This window comes from Castanea sativa, chromosome 12 (genome assembly GCF_040712315.1).
Source record: "Castanea sativa cultivar Marrone di Chiusa Pesio chromosome 12, ASM4071231v1".
In the NCBI taxonomy this organism is placed as follows: domain Eukaryota; kingdom Viridiplantae; phylum Streptophyta; class Magnoliopsida; order Fagales; family Fagaceae; genus Castanea; species Castanea sativa.
Window position 1 is genome coordinate 19,329,426 of NC_134024.1, and position 16,353 is coordinate 19,345,778.

At 35.5% G+C, this 16,353-nt stretch overlaps 2 protein-coding genes across 8 annotated transcripts; one reads left to right on the forward strand and one right to left on the reverse strand.

The window, feature by feature from the left end:
- Positions 1-218: 218 nt before the first annotated feature.
- Positions 219-12,183, forward strand: LOC142618670 (protein PARALOG OF AIPP2). Of its 7 annotated transcripts, XM_075791650.1 has the most exons (13): positions 637-689; positions 1,172-1,236; positions 1,709-1,754; positions 2,102-3,049; positions 4,346-4,431; positions 4,555-4,649; positions 4,731-5,216; positions 5,391-5,906; positions 6,076-6,865; positions 7,014-7,244; positions 7,358-7,482; positions 9,812-10,227; positions 10,807-12,183. In XM_075791650.1, exons 4-13 carry the CDS (start codon positions 2,141-2,143, stop codon positions 11,896-11,898), a joined length of 4,746 nt encoding a protein of 1,581 aa, XP_075647765.1. In that variant the 5' UTR covers positions 637-689; positions 1,172-1,236; positions 1,709-1,754; positions 2,102-2,140; the 3' UTR covers positions 11,899-12,183. The 7 variants fall into 7 exon arrangements, with proteins under 7 accessions (XP_075647761.1, XP_075647759.1, XP_075647763.1 ...); XM_075791646.1 differs by lacking the exon at positions 1,709-1,754 and having other exon boundaries at positions 219-689; positions 1,162-1,236; positions 4,737-5,216; positions 10,807-12,102; XM_075791644.1 differs by lacking the exon at positions 1,709-1,754 and having other exon boundaries at positions 220-689; positions 1,162-1,236; positions 10,807-12,102.
- On the reverse strand, positions 11,448-14,856 carry LOC142620322 (GDSL esterase/lipase At4g10955-like). Its single transcript, XM_075793711.1, has 3 exons — positions 14,822-14,856; positions 13,922-14,432; positions 11,448-12,231 (listed from the first exon to the last, which is right to left on the reverse strand). The coding sequence occupies exons 1-3, from the start codon at positions 14,854-14,856 to the stop codon at positions 12,118-12,120; spliced, it is 660 nt and encodes a 219-aa protein (XP_075649826.1). The 3' UTR covers positions 11,448-12,117.
- Between the last annotated feature and the right edge of the window lie 1,497 nt (positions 14,857-16,353).

Below are 16,353 nucleotides of genomic sequence, written 5' to 3' on the forward strand. Positions count from 1 at the left end.
ATTTTACTCATTTTTTATTTTCCCCAATAAAATTTAGAGAGAGAGAGAGAGAGAGTGAAAATGAAAGGCAAAATTTAAAAAAGCAAAAAAATGTTAGTTTAGAGAGAGAAACAAACAAAGAAAGTTTTAGAGAGAGAGAGAAATTTATTATTATTATTATTATTAGGCTAACATAAAAAGATTTTGATTCTTAAAGACTCATTTCAAAGAATTTTTCCTCAGATCACAAAGAGAGAGAGAGAGAGAGAGTAGAGAGAGAGAAAAGTAGCGTAGTGAGAGATTCTATATATATATATATATAAAAGTATTTTTATAAAAAAAATTTACCAAAATATATATATATATATATTTTTTCATTTTACGTGCTATAGAATTTTTGTTATATATACATATATATAGCAGATCCTATGTAATAATTATAACAATATATGTACAAGTATAAGAAGAAGCTCGTTTGGTTGCGTGGTCTGAAACCAGTAAATTTGGGTTTACAGTTAAATTAAAGAGTGAGATTTTCTCTGCAATTACTTGGAGAAATTTATCAGATAGATTGTTGGGAATTTTGGATTTGTTGGAGTTTGGGTTTCGATTGTGGCCGCCGATTGATCGTTGCGGCGGCGATGGCCGGCCGGAGAGAGCGAACGGTGGAGGAGCTGTGCAATGCAACGGAGTCGATTGGAAAACTGGAGGCATGTAAAATTTTCAAAATTTTTAATTTAGGGCTTTGTTTTTTTCTGGTTGTTATTAAATTTGAATTTGTTTTGATTAATTGTGGTTATTCAATTTTGAACTTAGCTTTTTTTTTTTTTCTTTCCTTTATTGAATTTTGTTGTTGTGGGATTGATGTGATAAGGGATTGTTTGTGGTTTAGGGTTTGTTTGGTTGCGGATTAGGAATTAGGGTTTTTGGGTCATGAGGGTGTTTGGCTAATTTTGTTGTCTTTGTTACTGGTTCATGTTGCAATATGTGGTATGGAGGGTGATGGTATTAGAGTCAAAATTTTAGATAATTTGCCTTTTGGGTTTTTGTTGCTTTGATTGCATGACGTTTCTTATGGTTGCAACTTGTGAATTGGTTCGAGTTTTAGGTTTATGGAATTGGGCACTATTTTATTTTGGATTTTGGTGCTAGAAATTGATGTAGTTTGGGTGTTCTTTTTAGATAACACCAGTCTTGAGAGGGATTTATCGGATGCAAGGGCCTGTAGATGAGATGGATCATGATAATATGTATATGGTGAGATAACAGGGGTAATTTACATTCTGTTCCTTGTTTTCCTTTCAATAGGTTTTGTCATTTTCTTTATTGCAACATTTGAAAAAAGGTATTTTCGGTTTATGTAGTGTTTACAGGACATGAGCAAATGAAAATGGTAGCTCACTTAGTGATTTTTTTTTTAATTTTTTTTTTTATCGCTAATTGAACATACTATTTAAAATTGTAAACGTAAACCTGAACTTACACTTATATGATGTTTTTATGGAAGTTTTTCTTCTTTGTCCATTTGGATATGGTGCGCATGTTGTGTTTTGTATTTTTGGAATTCATCTTTCTTTGCTTTTTTTCTATATATATTTTTTCTTTGCACCATTTCTTCTCATTGTAACCAATGGCGTAATTATATTTATGTAATGCAATGTGCTTCACTCTGCTAGAGGTTTTTAATGTGATGATAACTTCCTTGTGCACATGTTGATGATTGCAACAGTTGAAGATGAATGCGATGATGTATATCTTAGGAGTTCAACATGTAGGTATGTTTCTATAGCCTCTAGGATTAGATACTACAAAGAATTGCTTCTTTTGTAACGTATTCTATGGTGCATCAGGAGTCAGGTGAAAATGGCTTTGACTTCTATGTGCTATGTTACTAAATATTAAATCAGTTAAGATCTTGATGTTTATCCATGCGCTTATTCTGATGTATTTAACATATGTGGTTGACTCCGATTAGTTTTGTTGAGGATCTATAGCCGACTTCAAAGTTTTAGACGGGTGTTAGAATCAGAGTGTGAAAAATGTGTTCATCTAGTGTGTGTGTGTGTGTTCCTTTTTTTTTTTCCTATTCTTTTTTCCTTAATTAAAGCTTTGGTTTTACCAGGTATCTTCTGAATCTGAAACAAAGTTTGGGAATTGGTCCATGAGTAAGAAAGTTCATATGAGAGGCGAGTCTGGGACTTGTAACGTCTGCTTTGAACCTTGTTCATCTTGTATGCATCTGAACCGATCTTTAATGGGGTCAAAAACTGAGGAGTTTTCTGATGAAAGTTGTCGTGTAAATGTGGCTAGCCAGTATTCTGTTAACGAGAGTGGTACTTTATATTCTCTTAAGAATAGAGCATCTGATAGCTTACAGCACACCACCAGTGAAACAAGTAACCTACTCAGTGTTAATTCTAGTCATGATTCATTCTCTGAAAATGCTGATAGTAAGGCAACCTTAAGGTCGTCTGTTGTATCTGATGCTTTAGAAGATGTTGAGATTGTTCCAAAGTTGACTTCTGGAGGTACCATCGCAGAGGATCAACTTTCTGCCAAACCACAGTTTGTTTTGGATCAGAGAATCTCTTCAAATATGTATGATGAAAGTAAAGCAGTAGAAGGCCATGATGATAACATTTCATCAGTTAGTAGAGCCAACGATGCAAATGAAGCAGTACGTAATCATAACAGGAATATAAACAATAGTACTGCTTCAATTAGTAGTTTAGGTCCAGAAGGATCTGGGAAGGCAACATGTTTGAACAAATTGGGCTCATCAGTTATTCCTCCTTCCAAAGATTTGGATGCTGGTAGTAGTTCACCAAAGGTGCGAAGAGGTAGACCCGTGGGTGGCATTTCTGAGGTTTCAATGAAAAAGTATCCAAAGCCAGAACCAGAGACTGACAAGGATAGTGGTGACCCACCAGATGAAGCTATGAAATCTTCAGACCAAGATGAGCATGATGATAAGTCCAATGAGATGGTTGGGTTAACTGACATGCAGGAACCTCCTCTGCAATCAGTTTCTGGGGATGAGAGTGATGAATCAGACATTGTGGAGCAAGATGTGAGTAATGATTCCCCCTCCTAACATATGCATAACTGGTCATCTCTGATATTTTTAGTTTCTGTTCTTTTGATTTGTTTGCATTCTTTTCCTTGATGAATCCTGGGTACCCTAAAGTAATTAGTTTTAGACTGGAACGCCAGATCAGTATCATGATATATGTGTGTTTCATTGATAGCATATTGTTTAGCAAGAATATGGTTCATTTTTGGAGATTATTATTAAAAAAAGAAGTTAATTTTGGGAGGAAAGAAGGAAAATGGGCTCTGAAGAGATTTTTGTAATTGAAAGGTGATCTAGGAAGAAGCTTGTTAATGTGCCCTGTTGAAAGATCTATGAGAACATACATCTTGGTCATGCATAGAAGAGAGTAATCAATGCACCAATGGGGAAGAATGAGTTGATACAAGTTGAGGGAATGAAAAAAGATAGATGAAGACCTAAAATAACATTAGTAGAAGTAGTAAAAATGAAATATCAATTAAGAAGGTAATAGAGAGTATGACTTTGGATAAATAAAACAGTGGAAAAGAATACATGCACTTGACCTTGATTAGTCTATTGAGGATCTATAGCTGCCAACCCCAAAATTTTGGGACTAAAACTTGGTGGCTGTATATTTGTGGTTCCATTATCTCCTTTGGTTTCAGTCTTTGAATTTTTTTGATACATTGTAGTTGATCCTTTTTTTTTTTTTGGTGTGCGAGAATACAATGCAGTGGGCTTTGGTTGAGTTCATGGGGGAAACACCAATTATACCTTCTTCTATGAGGTTGCCATGAATGTAAACACCATATCTGGTTGTTGTTTATTTGGGCTATATGGAAATGTACATCCTAGCCAATGAACTCTAACTGAAAGTTCACTTCCTCTTTTTATAATAATGAAATGGGGATGAGGTTGTGGTTTCAAGACTCATTAGCTGTACATGTAATTTACCAATAATAAAAAAAAGGAAACGGGCATCCTAATTATGAAAATGAGTTGAAATAGAAATGGAAGTCGTTTACATCATTCTGAAGAACGGAAGGTATGTTACTGGAGTTATGTTTATGTCCTGTCCTTGGATCCCTAGATGGGCCTATTTCGTTCACATTTGTTTTTAAGAGAAGTATGGCCTTGCATTATTTCTGATTTCTTGTTCTTTTTCTAATTGCCTTTTTCTGTAGTAATGTTTTGTTCTTTCTCTCATAATGAAGATTCCCTCCTCCCTTTTTGATTTCTTCTCTTATTATCAAAATCTTTTTCTTATATGGATAATTAACCTTTGCTGATTTCTTCTTTGATTGGAAACAGGTAAAAGTATGTGATATTTGTGGGGATGCAGGTCGGGAGGATTTGCTTGCTATATGTAGTAGGTGCAGTGATGGTGCAGAACACACGTAAGCATAAACAACCTTTCAACTGGATTAGTTGGTTGACAGGTTTTGTTGGTTCTCTATGCTGTGTTGATCTTTAAGTTTGTGTTCAAGATGGTTCTTAACACTGTTGTTGCTATCAATCAGCTATTGCATGCGAGAAATGCTCCAAAAAGTCCCTGAAGGTGATTGGCTGTGTGAAGAATGCAAATTTGCTGAGGAGTCCGAAAACCAGAAGCAAGGTAAGCTTGAATCTGGACACAGGCACTGTACATGCTCTCTTTGTGAACTTTACTCATATCATTGTGAAATGGAATTTGAAGGTTCAGAAGTTGAGGAAAAAAAAATGGACAAACTTGGTTCATGTACACTTGTTTCTGGCAAGCGGTGTGCGGAAAGTATAGAAGTGGCTCCAGCAAAAAGGCAGGCACTTGAAACAGGTAGTGGATCACCAAAGCCATCAAGCCCCAGCAGAATAGTTACTGGATCACCAAAGCCATCAAGCCCCAGCAGAATAGTGACTGGATCACCAAAGCCATCAAGCCCCAGATCACCCAAGCCATTGAGTCCCAGCAGAATAGTTTCAGCATCACCAAAGCCATTGAGTCCCAGCAGAATAGTTTCAGCATCACCAAAGCCATTGAGTCCTACCAAAATAGTTTCATTATCTCGGGATTCTTCATTCAAGAGCATAGAGAAAGGGAAAGTAAAGTCAGCTCATCAAACATCTTTTGGCAATCATTCCAGTACTGATATTCCGGAAACTGCACGTTTTCCTGCCACCGGTCCACGGCATCTAAAAGGAGAGGGTAAACAAATAGCTTATTTGATCTTGTTGTTTCTCTGTTGGTGTTATTTTTTTAATCTCTCTCTCACTCTCTACTTGTCCGAAGCTGAGGCTTGCCCATTGTAATGCCCATCTTGACTTCTTGGGTTTAGTGTTTACTATTTTAGGCACCAGTTGATTGTTTTTCCACATACAGGTGCTTTGTTAAAGTCCAAGTCATTCAACACCCTAAGTTCCAAACCAAAAGTTAAACTTGCAGATGAAGTCATTCCCCCAAAGCAGAAGGGCGCTAGAGACTATAATTCCCTTGATATGAAGGAGGGGCCAGCCAGAATGATGAGCAAATCTATGTCGTTTAGATCTTCAAATTCAGGACGTATGAATGCTGCTGAATCAAAAGTTAAAATGCTTTCATCCAAATCTACCCATGTACAAGATGTAAAAGGATTGAAACAAGCAAAAGAACGTGGTACATTTGAAAGAAAACATTTATCTAAACTGGATCGCCCTCTGGTCAGTTCAACAACAATTACTTCTTCTGTTTCGACACCTAAGCTTGACCAAAAGCTCACATCTCGTGGTGAAACCAGTTTGCCTTCATATGTTAGCAACAACCGAGATTCGAAAGTTGTTCAGACTGATGGAAAGTTAAGTTTGTCAAAAGTAACAAGCAGTCTAGGTCGTAAAGGTGTAGAAATTCCAGTTACTTCAGGTGTGGTCTTGTCTTCTTTAAGGAGTGACTCTGCTAACTCTATATTTGTTTCTTTTATGCTCCCTGTCCTGTTGCATTTTATTTTTATTTTTTTGTTTTTGGTGTTATTTTCTTCTTCTTTGTGGATCAAGTTAGGTTAAGATATCAACTTTGTGTTTGGGTAATGCAGGTGGGGCTTCATCTACTAGTGGAATATTTGGTTCTGCTGCTGAACAAAAGTTGAATCTGGTTAGCCCTAAAGATGAACCCTTGTCCACTTATCCTTTGAACACTGAGAGACCATCCAATAGTGCTGATGTTTCTGGGCAAGATGGGTTGCCTCGGTCTCAGGAAACAGCAAATCAGTATGAGAAAACTAGGGAGAGTTCCACTACTCGCTCAAGGCCTACTGCAATAAGTGCTTCAAAAAGTGTTTTCTGTCAAAAATGTAAAGATAGTGGGCATGCTACAGAGTTTTGCACAATTGGTACTCCACAGGCTTCTGGTATTGATGCATCTGCTGTAAGAAGTTCTAGAGAGGAATCGCATGAAGGTAACAAGTTGAAAGCTGCAATTCATGCTGCTTTGCTTAGAAGACCTGAAATTAACAGGAAGAAAAAAGTTTTTGATCAACCAGATGAGTTGTCCACGTCAAGCACAGAAATGAATTATGAACTAGCTTCCCAGGATCAGGTTCTGGTTTCAAACAAGCCAAAGAATATTATATCCACTGAAGGAAGTCATGAAAGGCAAGCTGTTCTTGGGAGTTCTACCTCAGACTCTTGCAAACATGCTGTTGTCAATAATTCAAAGCAGTTTACTTTGCCCCCCACTGATGTTTTTTCTTCCAAAGTGGGGGACTCGGATTCCGCAATTATTTCTATTGGAAAGCATGCAAGAGAGTTGCCCAGTCATACATCCACAGCAATGTCTTCTCTTTTGAAAACATCAGCCATTCCCGAATATGAATACATCTGGCAGTAAGATTCATTTACATTTCCATAAATTATTTCTATCTGTTGGAGAGAGAACATTTCCTACTCTCAAAACAGGCTTTTCATTTTCTTTGTTGTTCATCATATATTGCATTTTGAAAACAGTCTGCTAGATAAGATTTTGTGATTGCAGGGGGGGTTTTGAGGTGCATAAAGGTGGAAAACTTCTGGACTTATGTGGTGGAATTCAAGCCCATCTATCAACTTGTGCATCACCTAAAGTTCTTGAAGTGGTGAACAAGTTTCCCCAGAAATTTCCCCTGCATGAAGTACCTCGCGTGAGCACATGGCCATCCCAGTTTTCTGAAAATGGTGCTAAAGAAGATAATATTGCTCTATACTTCTTTGCCAAAGATGTTGAGAGGTAAGTATATGCATACATACCTTTCTTACAATTGAAAATTGTTTTTCTTGGTGTATATATCTGTTTGTTTCTTATTTTGATACAATATATTTTTCATTCTGTTTGTGATACAGTTATGAGAGAAACTACAAGAGCCTGTTGGATAGTATGATCAAACATGATTTAGCCCTTAAAGGAAATCTTGATGGTGTTGAACTTCTGATATTCCCATCCAACCAGCTTCCTGAGAAGTCCCAGCGTAAGGATTAACTGGAAATGTTATCTTAGGGGCATTGCATGTTGTAACAATTTTTTTTATAGGCTTTTGTGGTATAATACTTGATGTTTACACTAAGTTGAGGCTCAAGAATTGGGATGCTGATATTGCAATGCCTGCACCATGGGGCATGCTAACAAATATGGCTCCTGAACAATAGGAATTATATATATTAGTGGTATGTTAATAGAAATTGGCCCACAGCTATGCAGTGTTAAAGTGGGTGTAGGTTACCGTCTCTGTGACTATTGAAATATAGATATAGATAAGAGAAATGGGGGGGTATGCCTATATTCATAATTAATTTTTTGGAAATAATGGTTTTTTATTTTTATTTTTAATTGCTTTATAACTTAGTATCCTAATTTATATATTGAGAAAGAATGCAATATGCACACCAAAAGGTTTCTCATTAACCTTAAGCTTATTGGGATGACTTGCAAAAAGGAAAGTGGTAGGAGAAAATTACAATGTGAAAGATAGACCCTGACATAGAATTTAATATAAAAAGATCATTTGCTAGAAATTTGAGATAGAAAAAATAGAAGAATGGGAAGAGGAGGAAAAAGAGGAATCTAGATGAAGCGCTTCAGTATATGAAAGCTTGTACACATTCCATGACTAGGGCAGTACTTTCCTTTGGGGTTTGCCCCCTCCCCCTATATTAATGCAACATTATTATTTATAAAAAAAATAAAGTGTATGAAAGCGCTCAAATTTGAAATTCTCTCATTGTATTGGGCTAATAAATTTATAATTATTTGCTGCTGGGTGCTCCTGATTCTACTAGGACTTGGACTCTTAAATTAGAAACTGTAGAATTTATAATTTTTTACTGTTTATTAAAAAAATTTATAATTTTGACTGGTAAGACTAAACTAAAGGCCAAAAAGAGAAGTAAGTCCATGTTATTGGATAATGAAACCCGTCCCTGTGATGATGAATGCTTACAAGTAAACTTATCAATCTAAGCTTGTTTTTTCTTGAGCCTCTTGTTGTTTGCACGCAGCATTCTTATCTTTATTTATTTATTTATTTGTTTTTTATACTTGCGAGTTTTTATCTTTTGTTCTATACTTGTGGAAGATAACCTATGTGTAATCTACTCTAACAAAAGGTTGTACACTTGTTTTCTGACATTTTAGGCGTGTCTTAGATGTGTGAAGATGTATCCAATATGGTTATGGCGTCTTTTTTTTCCCCCTTTTAATCTATTTATTTTTAATATGTGTGCTGCTTAGTCCTACTTCTTAAAGTTTGGCACTATGGGCAATATTGAGGTGTGCTTTTCACTTAATGAGCCTTTCTCTGATTTTTATATGCACACTTTGTACAGTAGCCAAGTATCAACATAAAAAGCCTTATTTGGCCAATTTGGTTGTCTACATTGTCCTTGTTTGCTTTTGGTGTCTGTGTAAGCTGTAGGCCATTATTCACAGCTGACTCGTCCTTTGCATTTTGTTTTTAATACTGGTGCTTTAAACTCAACCATATTACTTACTCTTTGTTTCTGCAGCCATTGGTCTTGGTTGCTCACAATTTTAACCATTTTTATGTATGGCTAAGAGGTTCATGCCACAGATTTGGGCTTTGATGGCTTATCGTTTAATTTTTTTTTAGGTTTTCCTACCCTCTCTTCATCCAACTGATAATCATATGTAAGTGGAACCTGCATATACACACTGTTTGTTTTGACATTAATGTTTTTTAAAGAATGAGTCATTCTCCAAAAGTTATTTTTTGGAAAACTATCGCATTTTCCTATGTTTGGCAATGACTTCAAAATGAGAGAGAGTTGTTTTAATAGTTTCCATCAAAAATTTGGAAAACAATCTTCACAAGAGGTTTTCCATTGAAACAAATGGAGTGTTAATGTTGTCTAAGATGTGGTTGTGACTTTTTGTTATTGAAGTTTGAATTTTTCTTGGATGTTGGAGGGCCTCAAACACTGAGAAGTTTATGGTTGTGTACTGTTTGTCACATTCAAGCTAATTTATGGAAGTATGAATGAAATGCATGCTAGGAAAGAGGATTTACTATTGCGATATTATTTTGGTTTGAGCTTCAATAACTGTGATTCTGTGATGCACTTTTCCAAACAACCATTCTGTAAATATGCTGTTCTTCATTCTGTTTGAATTGAATTTCAATCAAGTTAAATATGTGCAATGCTTTAGCTTTATTGCATTGGGGTCTACAGTCTGCCTCTTTCCTCTCTTTTTGTAACTGTGCTTCTCACTGTGCATCTATACAATGTTGCTTTCATTCTATGTACAATTGCACGTGCTGAAGATTGTTCTTTCATTGCCAGGTTGGAATATGTTTTTTTTTCTATGGGGTGTGTTCAGGGGAAAGAGGGTAAGTTGTATTGATTCATCAAAGAAGTTAAATATTCCCAGTTTGAATGTGTTGCCGCCGGACAAAGATATTCCCTCTGCTGTCATGACCTTTCCTGAGAATCTATGTGCACCAAGGCGTATTGATGAAGAATCAGCTGCATGCATCAGATCTGGCAACGTGGTCCTAACATCCAATGTCCCTGATCAGACGCGTGTCAATGTATGTGGGGATTGTGATAACAACATAACTTCTTTTGAACATACATGTTTGGGATACCAAGAAAGTTTGGAGCAGCAAGATGGGAGACGTGACTACAAATTCATTCCAAAGATAGGAACAAGCGGTGCACAATTGAGCCAAGAAATGAGACACAGCAGCCTTTCCTTGGTATGCTGACTTCCTACCACATTTATAGGGATATGAACTTCATATTCTCACGCATCCAAAAGAGATTAACTCTCTCTCTCTCTCTCTCTCTCTCAGATGCACAAACACACATGTTCACACAGATAGAGAGCCACCAACATACACTTTGTTGTTCCTCTAAGTGACATTACCTTTTGAAGCTCAGCAAATTTGTCTAGTGTTTTTATTTTGTGAGGAGTAAATGGTTTGTGAAAAATTCTAATTTTTTTAGCCTTGAATTCAATCTTCTTTGTGTTTTTCTGCAGTTGGTAGTTTTCTATACTAAAGTTGCATGCACCTTGTTGAAAGTTAAAGGCTTTAAGAATTTAAGCAATACCTATGTTTTTGGAAACAAATGACTGAAGAAAACAACCCATGTTATGTGGACACGCCTAGGATAATATTTTCTCTTAGGAAAGAGATCTTGGAATTTCTTATTTTCCTTGTTTCAAATTTGTAGCTAATAAATGTTAATTTTTATGTTAATTTCAACAGCGAGATCTCCACTTAGTCATCCTCACTTCCCTTTATGATGCATGTTAATTTTCTATCTTTATGCAGAAAGAACTGAGTCTTCCAGAGAGACTGGATGCAGATCTTAAAACGTCTCTTCAAGTGACTGGAAAGAGTGGCTCCAACAATGGTGGCAAGACACAAATGCATTGGAATACTTATTCTGACAGGGATGATGGAAAGAGTCGCTCCAACAATGGTGGCAAGACACAAATGCATTGGGATACTTCTTCTGACAGGGATGATAGGTCGTCTTTGAAAATTCTTCCTGTTGACAATAGAGAGATAGGTATCTTAGGGAGTGTTTGTGAGGATAAAATCCAGGATAGAATGAATGGAGCTCGGGATCAAGTTAAACTTCAGAGGGATTTCAAGGAAGACGATGGGTTTATGGATAGAGAGATGGCTTTGGAGAAAGACGTAATCAATCATAGGAAACGTTCCTACTTGGATCTTTCAGAGAAAGCTCCCCCAACTTCTATTGGCACAAGTCAGAAAATGCCTTGGAATGAGGTGAGTAACATTTTCATAGATGGAGAAAGTACTGGTAAGAGGCTAAAGACAGGTTTCAGTATAACATGTGGACATGGCAGTGGTTCTAGAGGTAGAAGTTCTAGGAATGATAATTTCGCATCTCAAGTAGTTGATCCAGGTTCTTGTTCCTCTGTTGAGGAGAAGACATGTGATGAAGCTTGCGATGAGAAAGTTATTCCGGAGGACACAGGAAATTCTGAGAGGTACTTCTTTCCTCTAGGTTCACATAGAGCAAAGGATTTTGGAATAGGAGACAACACCATGCCATGGAAAAAGCATCCATTAGATGAAGACAATAAAATACATGATGTGGTTCCAAATCTTGAGCTCGCATTAGGGGCCGAGACAAAACCCGCAAACAAGGGAATGCTGCCTTTCTTAGGTGGGACAGTAGGCAAGAAAAATAACCAAGAAAAGGTGCCAGATAAGGTGATAGAGGTGGAGGATGATGGAGACTCTGCATCCCTTTCCCTGTCTCTGTCATTCCCATTCCCAGACAAGGAGCAGTCTGTAAAACCTGTTTCAAAAACAGAGCAGCTTCTTTCTGATAGGCCCAATTTGAATACCCCACTGCTTCTCTTTGGCAGTGGCTTTGGGGACAAATAGAACTGCAGTTATGTTTCCGTAATGTAAATTAGCGTGGCCCCCTTCCTCCCCCACCCCCACTTGGTTGTGATGAATGTGTACCGGATCGTTATATCCCGTGGGGATCATAGGTGAACCCATCTTCCATATGTTCATACACCATACAGGATTTACTAATTCTTTTTTTCTTTTTTTAAGAAAAAAACAATTTAGCTTTTCTGGTTTTTTTTGGGTGCATAGTTACGGCTGTTTGTATATAAAGAGAATCAAAGCCGGCGAAATATCAGATGTCATTAGGATTTTGCAGACCAATGTGTTCATCATATGTTTTCTTTTCTTTTCATTTTTCAATCTCTCTCTCTCTACCTCTCACACACACACACACACACACACACAAACAAACGCTTATACTGTTGCTTTAATTGGTCTGTGATGGGCAGTTAGTTAACCTAATTTGTTTGTCATCCTGGTGGTAGGTTAGTAACAGGTGATGTTTGATTTTGAGTGTCCGCTGTTAAAGACTGTTCTTTGTTGTTTATTTGTTAGGGGAGTATTGATACTGAATTGTAAATTCTCAGCAAAACCTACAAAAAAGCAATCTTGCTCAGGGACAGCTCAACAAGGCCATTTAGGCAATGGCCTAAGGCCTTCAAATGAAGGTAAGGCCCCTAAAATAGAACATAAAGTCTCTCACCTAGGGGAAAAAAACCCCTTTTATTGGCTAATAGATTAATAAATACATGTATAAAAGAGGCTAATTGTTTAATAAATACATATAGAAGTGTTCATCGGTTGGCTTGGATGGTTTTCGAAACATTTTTCCGTTAAAAACTGTCAGAAGTCCCCAAATCCCAAACTATTGCTGCATTGGTGGAAGTTGAAATGCTAAAGCTATCGGCGAAGGTTTCCCTTGATGCGATCAAATGGTTGTTGATGTGATGGATACTACCAATGGTCTCCTTTGATGCGGTCAAATGGTTGTTGATGTGTGGAAGCTACTGTGGGGGGGGTGGGGGGGGGTGTAAGGAGAGCAGGGATTTGAAATCGTTGGACTATGGTCGGTGATCGAGAGGGGCAGCTGAGGGGATGTGAACTATGGTCGGTGATCGAGAGGAGCGGTTGAGGGGATGTGAAGTGAGGAAGCGAGTGATTAGGAATTCAGGAATTCAAATTTAATCAAAATGATAATTTTTTTTAATTCTTATTTTTATATTTTAATGTCCCTTAATCAATGTGGTTTCATATAGAAGAGTTAAAATTTTTTAGTATTATGGTTCAATTGACATTTCTTGATATTTTTAATTTAGGACTCAAATCTCTCTTCCAACTATCGAATATATATATATGTGTGTGTGTGTGTGTAAAGGGTTAAATTTGATTAAAAGAATAAAAACAATAATGTTTTGATTGTCTTTTTTAATTTTCCCCTTAATGTTTTTATATATAATATCAACGGTGGTTGTTGTGGTTTTTATTTATTTATTGACAACTGTAGTTGACGATGTTAGTAACCAACAAAAGCAGTTTTATTAGATTATGAGCATCACTTTTTTTTTTTTTGGTTGATAGACATGATAGAATTTCAATTTATAGCATTCAAACCATAATAATTACTTTTTAGCATTAGGTCAAGAGTTCAAATCTCAAATTTTTTATTTAATGATAAAAGACTTTACTAATTAAGTTAATTAAATCCACCTAACTTAAGCAACCCTAATGTGGTGTTTGGTACGAGATAATATTTTAGGATTCTCAGGAATGTTTAAAAATTCCCATATTTAGTTGCAAATTATGCTAGGAAATCAAATGCCAGGAGAATCTGGATTCCTCCTTAAACCCCTCTCAGTAGGTATGCGGATTTCATTTAAAATAGGTGGGAATCCAGATTCCCAACTTTAAAAGAAATTGTATTTTTTATAAATTGACAATTTTAACCATTATTCTTTATCATTTAAGCAATTAAGATAAAATATAAGATAAATCATCAATATCTTTTCTCTTTATCTTTTTCTGCCAAAATAATATAAACAGGATTGATAGCTGCCTCTTTCGGGAAAGATAAGAATGGAGGATTAAAAAGATAAGTTTCAAGAAAATCACCCATCTTAGCCATGTTCTTTCCTACAAGCAATGCCATAGCTGACCCCAGAGAATGTCCAGCTAACCACACCCTTGCACCTCCAGACATAGTAACCAGAATGCGAACCATTGCAAGTTGAAAGCTGGAACTCTTGTGAAGTTTGTTGAGGAAGCAATTGAGGTTTAATTTGCCGTCACGTAAGACCATCTCTTTTTTTAGGATTGTTCCTCTGAAGGCTATAACATATTGTGGGAAGCTTGGAGAAGGATTAGGGTATTTGTATTCATAAATGGCACCAAAGATGGAATTTTTATTAATGTCTACGAGCTTGTAAGGTAGTTGGAAATGGAAGGATTCCCACCAAGGTGTTGCAAGAGCCTCAATTTCATCGCAGTTCTGCTGGCGGTCACTTTCAAGAATGTACACTCCATTAACCAAAAAGGCAAGAACGAATCTTCTGTGATTTACATCGTTCCTACAAGGATATTGTAAACTAGTAAAAATATGTAGTGAAGGTTATATATTCTTTAACAAAATTTTATTTAGGTTTTACATGTGAAAAAAAAAAAGTTGTCAGGTTGTTTTGTTATGGATTAAACTCTTTTAAAAATTATTATTAAGAATAAAAACATTTAAGAATTTAAATAGTTATTTTTGTATTGTACTTGTCATTTTGAAATGTTAGACTATAATTTTAATAAATTTATCATAATTAATAGTTTATATTTGGTTTTTCATTATTTATTTAGAGGAAGATTTTTTTTTAAAGAACTTGGTAGTTCACATTTAAATTTAAGAATAAAATGAGAAAAATAAATATTTGATTTAAGATTTTTGGGAATAAACCAAACATTATCATCTCACATTTTCAATGAAACCGAATATAGGAATAACCACATTTTTAAGAATGTGATTATTAAGAATCACATTCCTAAAAATTTAGATGTCAAGAGTAATACAAATTTTTCATACCAAACGCCACATAAATACATCAATAATGATATGGAGAAGCCTTTGTTTTTATGGTAGTGGTTACAGTAGTCGTAGTTGTTCTGGATAGAAAGTCCAAGTATGGCAGTTAGTAGGCGGACCAACCAAAGCCACAGCAATTAGCAACTTTGGGCTTACCTCTCATCCAGCTGTGGTTTTTAAACTCGTGCTTAAGCTTTTATTTCCAATTATACCCTTCGGGAATAATTTAATGCCATTGTATGTCACTGATTAAATAGAAGTAAGTAAATCTGCAAAAAGTCATAATGCCAAACCACATACTATAGCAAAAAATTGGGTAAGATTTGGACATAATTTCTTGGGCCAAGTGCTTTTAAGTACTATTTCTTGTGTGTGTTTCTATATATATATAACCTTTATTTTCTTTCTACTAAAGAAAACCTTTATTTTTTTTGGAGAAACTTTTATTTCAATTATGTAAATTATTTATAATTGCACTAATGAAAAAACTAATTCTTATTGGATGATATTCTTTGTTGATCTTTTTTTTTTTTTTTTTTTGTTCCTCCTGTTTTTGTACAGAGAGAAATTGATTTTAAGTGCAATAAATTTATCATTTTTATTGGGGTAATCATATTACAATTAAAATGTAATCAATCATTCAAACTCAAAGATTGTAATTAACTTAGCAAAAAAAAAAGAAAAAAGAAAAAAGAAGAAGAATGCAAAGAAAAGAGAAAAAAAAGAGGTTTACGGTTTTAAATTTGGCATTGTATCTAAATGGTTCATTGACCTTCAAAACTTGTAATTTTACACCTTCAAGTATTAAAATGATATCAATACATCCCCTTTGTCATCTCTTGTTATAGTTTCACTATTATTTTGCACAAAATGGCGTAGTGTGTGTGTAATGGAATAAAGGAAGGGAGAGTGAGAAAATAGAATCTATGAAGTCTTCATTTTTATATTTGACTGTGGAGGTTGGTGTGCTCACGATTCTGTGTGGGGTAGTGGTGTGGACAATGGGATGAGGGAAAAGAGAGTGAGAAGGAGTGATTTAAAAAAAAAATTGTGAGTAATTCAACATTTTTCTTTATTAAATTTATATTTTTAACAATTTAATTAATCTTCTTCCCTTTTTTGGTAAAAATACATTGTTTTATGATGATATATTAGTTATACGCACTCATGTTGTTTATGTTCAAAGGCTATTCTATTTTTTTCTAAATGACATTTTTTCATGTATACAAATTCAGAGTTGATGCATTATCTTATCATCCAAAAAAATGAACAAAGAGCTTTGCGCAAATTCTCTCTCATCTTGCACTTCTCAATTACCAATTTTCTTAAATTTCACTTGCTTTTGGATGTGTTCTTTCACTTCTTATGCGGTAGGGTCCTGAAGCCTAAATACTAAAAGTAAAAAAATTCCAATAAAGATTTCT

What these genes read in the sequence shown, in the direction of transcription:
- LOC142620322 (XM_075793711.1), bottom strand. Translation starts at nt 14,856, where the DNA reads ATGTGGTTATTCCTATATTCGGTTTCATTGAAAAT. An exon ending in TATTCGGTTTCATTGAAAAT is followed by an intron (nt 14,433 to 14,821) that starts GTGAGATGATAA and finishes ATATCCTTGTAG; the next exon opens with GAACGATGTAAATCACAGAA. An exon ending in TCTTATCTTTCCCGAAAGAG is followed by an intron (nt 12,232 to 13,921) that starts GCAGCTATCAAT and finishes GTAGAGAGAGAG; the next exon opens with AGATTGAAAAATGAAAAGAA.
- LOC142618670 (XM_075791644.1), top strand. Translation starts at nt 621, where the DNA reads ATGGCCGGCCGGAGAGAGCGAACGGTGGAGGAGCTGTGCAATGCAACG. An exon ending in ATCATGATAATATGTATATG is followed by an intron (nt 1,237 to 2,101) that starts GTGAGATAACAG and finishes TGGTTTTACCAG; the next exon opens with GTATCTTCTGAATCTGAAAC. An exon ending in AGTGATGGTGCAGAACACAC is followed by an intron (nt 4,432 to 4,554) that starts GTAAGCATAAAC and finishes GCTATCAATCAG; the next exon opens with CTATTGCATGCGAGAAATGC.